Below are 5,519 nucleotides of genomic sequence, written 5' to 3'. Positions count from 1 at the left end.
GTTCTGGGTAAATGGATAGATGAGTTGGTGGACGTCAGTGAGAGATTCTGGATGGTGTGTTGCCTCCCTGGTGCGAGGGTCAGGGACGTCTCAGAGCAGATACAGAACAGGGGCGGGGGCAGTGTTCATTCAGCCAGAGGTGGTGGTTGATGTCAGTTTCTAATGGACAGGCAGAAGAGGGAAGGGGTGCCACACAGTGAATATAGAGAGTTAGGGAAGAAGTTAAAGAGCGGGACCTGAAGGGTTATAACCTCCAGGTAAATCCCAGTGCCGTGTGGTAGTGGTGTTAGGGACAGAAAGTTAGAGCAGATGAATGTGTGGCTGAGGAGCTGGAGCAGGGGCAGGTTTCAGGATTCTGGATCATTGGAACCTCTTCTGGTGACCTGTACAAGAGGGATGGTTTGCACCTTCACTGGAGGGGGGTCAGTATCATGAGGTTCATTGCTGCTCCCTGGGAGGGCTGAAACGAGATTGACAGGGGGATGTGAACCGGAACACCAGTCACTGAATGGAGAGATTGAAGCTGAGTTTGATGTCATGCACAGTAATGTTGTAAGGATGGATTTTGAGGCAAATCCACATCTGACTTGGAGTTTTTTTAAAGACCAGCTGCACAGTGTTTCAGGGCCAGTTTGTTCCAGTGAGAGGGAGGGTCAAGGTCAGCAAGGTACAGGAACCTTGGATGATCAGAGAGGAAATTAATTTAGTCAAGGAGGAGGAAAAAGCATTTGTAAGGTTTAGGAAGCTGAAATCAAACAGGGTGAGGTGTCCAACAAGGTCCCACATGGTAGGCTCAACAAGGAGTTTAGGATGGGTCCACAGTGATGTGGCCTATTGTCTTTCCCATGGAAGGGAGTGGTTAGTGGTGCATGGGTCCGGTTCTGGGTGGAGGTCTGTGATGAGTCGTGATCCAGAGATGTTTGTACTGGGACCTCGGTTACTCGTGATATAAATGATGTGGATAAAAATGTGGTAATGTAGGTTTACAGATGGCACACAGATTTGTGAACACTGTGCATTGCACAGAAGAGTTCCAAACAATACAGCAGGATATTGAACAGTTGCTGATATGGTAGGAACATTAACAGTATTGACAAAGAGAAGGATGATGGGGTCCAAGCATACAGTCTCACTGAAACTGCGAGCACAGGTTGACAGGGAGGTGAAGTCGTGTATGACATGTTTGTCTTCCTCAGGCAAGGCATTGAGTTCAAGCACCAGGACATGATGTTACAGGTTTATAAGAGCTGGTGAGGCCACATTGAGAGTACAGTGCTCAGTTCTGGTCACCTCATTATTGGAAGCGTGTGGAGGTTGTGGAGCAGGTGCAGAGGTGGTTTACCAGGATGTCTGGTCTGGAGGTGGTGTTCGGTGAGGAGAGGCTGTACATGCTGGAGCTTTTTCCACTAGTGGCGTCAGCTCAGGAGAGAGTTGATAGAAATTTATAGATTTTTGCAGGTCATTGTTGATGTAGATACCTAGCAATACTTTTCACAGGCGTGAATTGCCTTCTACTAGTTGGCATGTATTTAAGGTCAGAGGAGGGAAGTGAAGAAAACAGAGTAGTGGAGGTTTTGAATGCACTGCCAGGGGTGGTGGCAGAGGCAGAGAACACAGGAGTATTTAAGGAAATCTCAGACAGGCACAGGAATATGTAGAGAAGAGCCAAAGTGTCACCCCTGTACTGTCCTGTGTTTATGAACAGCAGATGGCCCCAGGCATGGATTCATGCACGAGGCTGGGGTATTATATCGCAAACAATAAATGGTTGTGTGAGGGGCAACAAATGCTACAGATACCTGTCGCATTTCACATTACAAATGCTACAGGTATGATGGAGTGCAGGGAAGAGGAGGGAAAGATGTGCTTGATCAGGGAGAACATCTCAGTGGTACTTGGAGATTGTCCCAATAATATTGAAGTAAGGAAGGGATAGCAAACACCAGAGGGCATATGGACAAAGTCAAGGGAGGGAAGTTTAGGGCAGACATCAGGGGTAGTTCTTTTTTTAAAGAGGGTTGTGGGTGCCTGGAATGATTTGCCAGGGACGGTGGTGGAGGTTAACACATTAGGGGTAATTTAAGAGCCTCTTGGACAGGCACATGGATGAAAGAAATACAGAGGGTTACGGAGTAGTGTGTGTTTAGTACTTTTTTTTAAAAAATGAATCTATGGGTCGGCACAACATCGAGGGCTGAAAGGCCTGTACTGTGCTGTGCTGTTCTAGGATGTTTTGATGGGATTGTATTATTGGCCATCAAATATCAGGAGTCAACAAGGTTGTAATAGAGGGACATTTCAACTTCTCTCACGCTGACTGGGACAGCCGTAATGCCAAGGGTTTGGTGGATCAGAATTTATTCAATGTGCCCAGGAGATTCTTCTCAATCAGTATTTCGAAGTTCCTACCAGAGACAGGACAACACTGAACCTCTTTGTGGGAAATCAGACTCGACAAGTGACGGGTCCTTCGGTGCTGGAGACCTCGACCCATCCACCCCCTCCCTGGCACAAACCAAAGTCTGTTCTCAGAGCGACCCACCGCCTGACAGAGGGAGCCTCTCGGGAGATCTGACCAAACTCTCTCGCAAAATATTCATTTATATTTCAGAGACCTGGGTGGACGAGATTTCCAGTAAATACTGTCAGTTCCACAGGGTAAATGCACTTTTGTAGATAAATGTAAATATTATTGTTCTGTGAGGCGGTGGGAATTCTCATGAGGCAACGAACAGGCGATGTTCCCGCCTGCTGCACACCGGAACGGTCCCGGGTCAACCCGCAATGCCAAGCCCAGACAACGCGGATTTAGGTCATGAAGAGCGGAGTCGTACAATGATCGGATATTAAATTCTCTGTCCGGGGGCTGACTCTGGAAATTAATTTCACGACCCGAGGCCGAGTGAACCCGCTGACTCTCCGCAAGGGGAGAGCTGCATTGCGCCGGCAGAGAGGGGAAATGAGTCAGGACCGAAGCGGACCGATTTCTGTGCAGATAGATATCGGATTACTTCGCGGAAGAAACGTGACGGACATTGAACTGTCGTGACTGTGACAGATACAGAGTCCAGTTACTCTGAACGGAAATCACCCGCTGCTCAGCCCTTCCACAGACACCGTGAGTGGCTCTGAAAAGAGCCTTTGGGTAAATAGGTTCAGCTTACGTCGCTTCACTTACTGGCACCGCCGGTTTTCTTGGGCAACAGCACGGCCTGGATATTGGGTAACACACCGCCCTGAGCGATAGTCACCCCTCCCAGCAGCTTGTTCAGCTCCTCGTCGTTGCGGACGGCCAGCTGCAGGTGTCTGGGGATGATGCGGGTTTTCTTATTGTCCCGGGCCGCGTTGCCGGCCAATTCGAGGATTTCGGCTGTCAGATACTCGAGCACAGCAGCCAGGTAGACCGGGGCTCCAGCACCCACCCGCTCAGCATAGTTGCCCTTTCTTAGGAGTCTGTGAACCCGGCCGACCGGGAACTGCAGTCCTTGGACCGAACTTTGCCAGCGGTGCCTTTTCCACAATCACAGTAACTGCTCCACCGAGAATGAAAGAATGTTCGCCCCGCCCCATCTCGCCCTTTTTATACCTTCTTTGAGAATGCAAACTGATGTTTGTGATTGGTGTAACCGTGCTTATTCTCATTGGTGAAGAGAAATATCCCAATCGAAGAGCTGCCTTAATCACCAATCAGCAGTCCGTAAAGGTAGAAGCGCGGAAAGTAACCGTCTCCTCCCCAAAGTTCACTGAAATTTCGAAAAAGCCCGCCAGAAAATAAATCTCTTGTTCAAATTTAATCAGAAATTAAATAATTGCTGATCTGTTTGACGACTGAGTGTTCGTACTTCCCCGTTACTGAAACCGGGCACATTTAATGCAAGTGTAGTTGATATTGAAATATCTGGGAACTCAATTCTCTAATTTCTTTCAACCCGTAACGGAACCGAGTAAAACTGAATCTCAGCTTCTGCCCGCGGTCGGTCATTGTGTAAACGTTATCAGGTTATGGACAAACGGCTCTTCTCAAACTGTGACCAGCCTCTAGACTGCAATTTAAAAATGTTCTATGAAACAATCATGAACTCGTTCAGGCCTCGCATTGAAATAATATTCAGAGAAGTTACCCAACTGTAACTAACAAACTCCTGAACCCACAGCTAAAACAGCAAAGGCAGCAATCCTCCGCTCGACATGGATACCAGCAGGGGCGGACTGATGAGGATGGGAAGGTAACAAGTCCGTGTCAGTGCAGTGGGAGGAATGTAAAACACCGGGATTATACGGAGATGAACTCTACCTTAGCTCTTGTAAAAGACACCAGACATAAAATGTGTGCAATTTAGTGTCTAAATTTTAGTATAACCCTCTTAGTGAAATTGTGAGTGGCTCTTAAAAGAGCCGTTTTGTTTTCGATCATCGCACTGGAGAGCTTTACTTGGAGCTGGTGTACTTGGTCACCGCCTTTGTCCCTTCGGACACGGCGTGCTTGGCCAGCTCCCCGGGCAGCAGCAGGCGCACGGCGGTCTGGATCTCCCGTGAGGTGATGGTTGACCGCTTGTTGTAGTGGGCCAGGCGGGAAGCCTCGCCCCCGATTCTCTCGAAGATATCGTTGACGAACGAGTTCATGATGCTCATGGCCTTGGAGGAGATGCCAGTATCGGGGTGAACCTGCTTCATCACTTTGTAGATGTAGATGGAGTAACTCTCCTTCCTCAGCCTCTTGCGCTTCTTCCCTGCCTTGCCTGCTGGTTTGGACAAAACTTTCTTGGTGCCCTTCTTCGGAACGGATTTCACAGGCTCAGGCATTTCTTCTGTCGGTTTCAGACCCTGAAGTAGCAGAACTCACTCGGAGCACGAATTAAATAGGCAGCGCCCGGAACAGTATGCTAATGAGGAATGGGAGGCCTTGGATTCCCAATGGCTATTTGAAGATTCTATTCATACAGTAAAGTCATTTGATTGGCTCTCTGAAGGCACACGTACAACCAATCAGAACTCTCTCTCTCTGAACTGCCCCGTGTTCGGTTGGGTAAAACTGCGGACTGGGATCTGGCGCTGATCTGGTGAGTTGCCGCTGCCGGTTAATTCCTCAGGAAGGAAATCTAACATACAAAATGGACCATAAGGCACAGGAGCAGTATTCGGCATTTGGCTCATTGTGTCTGCTAGAAAAGCAGAAGGAATGAGAAAAACACACACTCAATAATATAAAACGTTTATGTAATGAAACAGGGCAGCAGGAGATCGCAGGTCCAATTGTCATCATGAGACCCATTTCTGTGTGAGGTTGAAAGTCGTTTATTGTCATTTGCAACTTGCTTGGAGCAGATTCATAGACACACAGTTTCAGAGACACACCATTCACAAAATAAAAGCATACTCTACAGAATTACAAACAGGTAACAGAATTTGAACAAGAGTCCATTGTAGTATAAAGTGGTCAAAGTGGTGCTGTACTGAGATGGTGATGAGGGTTGTCCAGGTTTGTTAAACAACAGAATGTCTGTACCCGTCAGTCTCTG

The 5,519-nt window shown here is 47.9% G+C and overlaps 2 protein-coding genes across 2 annotated transcripts; both read right to left on the bottom strand.

The window, feature by feature from the left end:
- Positions 1-3,170: 3,170 nt before the first annotated feature.
- On the bottom strand, positions 3,171-3,982 carry LOC140189201 (histone H2A-like). The gene is made up of 2 exons (XM_072245893.1): positions 3,930-3,982; positions 3,171-3,510 (listed from the first exon to the last, which is right to left on the bottom strand). Exons 1-2 carry the CDS (start codon positions 3,980-3,982, stop codon positions 3,171-3,173), a joined length of 393 nt encoding a protein of 130 aa, XP_072101994.1.
- A 446-nt stretch (positions 3,983-4,428) lies between these two features.
- LOC140189241 (histone H2B 1/2-like) lies at positions 4,429-4,803 on the bottom strand. The gene has a single exon (XM_072245927.1). The coding sequence runs from the start codon at positions 4,801-4,803 to the stop codon at positions 4,429-4,431; it is 375 nt and encodes a 124-aa protein (XP_072102028.1).
- Positions 4,804-5,519: the final 716 nt, after the last annotated feature.

Source organism: Mobula birostris, chromosome 28 (assembly GCF_030028105.1).
Source record: "Mobula birostris isolate sMobBir1 chromosome 28, sMobBir1.hap1, whole genome shotgun sequence".
NCBI classification, from domain to species: domain Eukaryota; kingdom Metazoa; phylum Chordata; class Chondrichthyes; order Myliobatiformes; family Myliobatidae; genus Mobula; species Mobula birostris.
The sequence above is the reverse complement of the archived record's forward strand: the minus strand, read 5'-3'. Positions and strand labels throughout refer to the sequence as shown.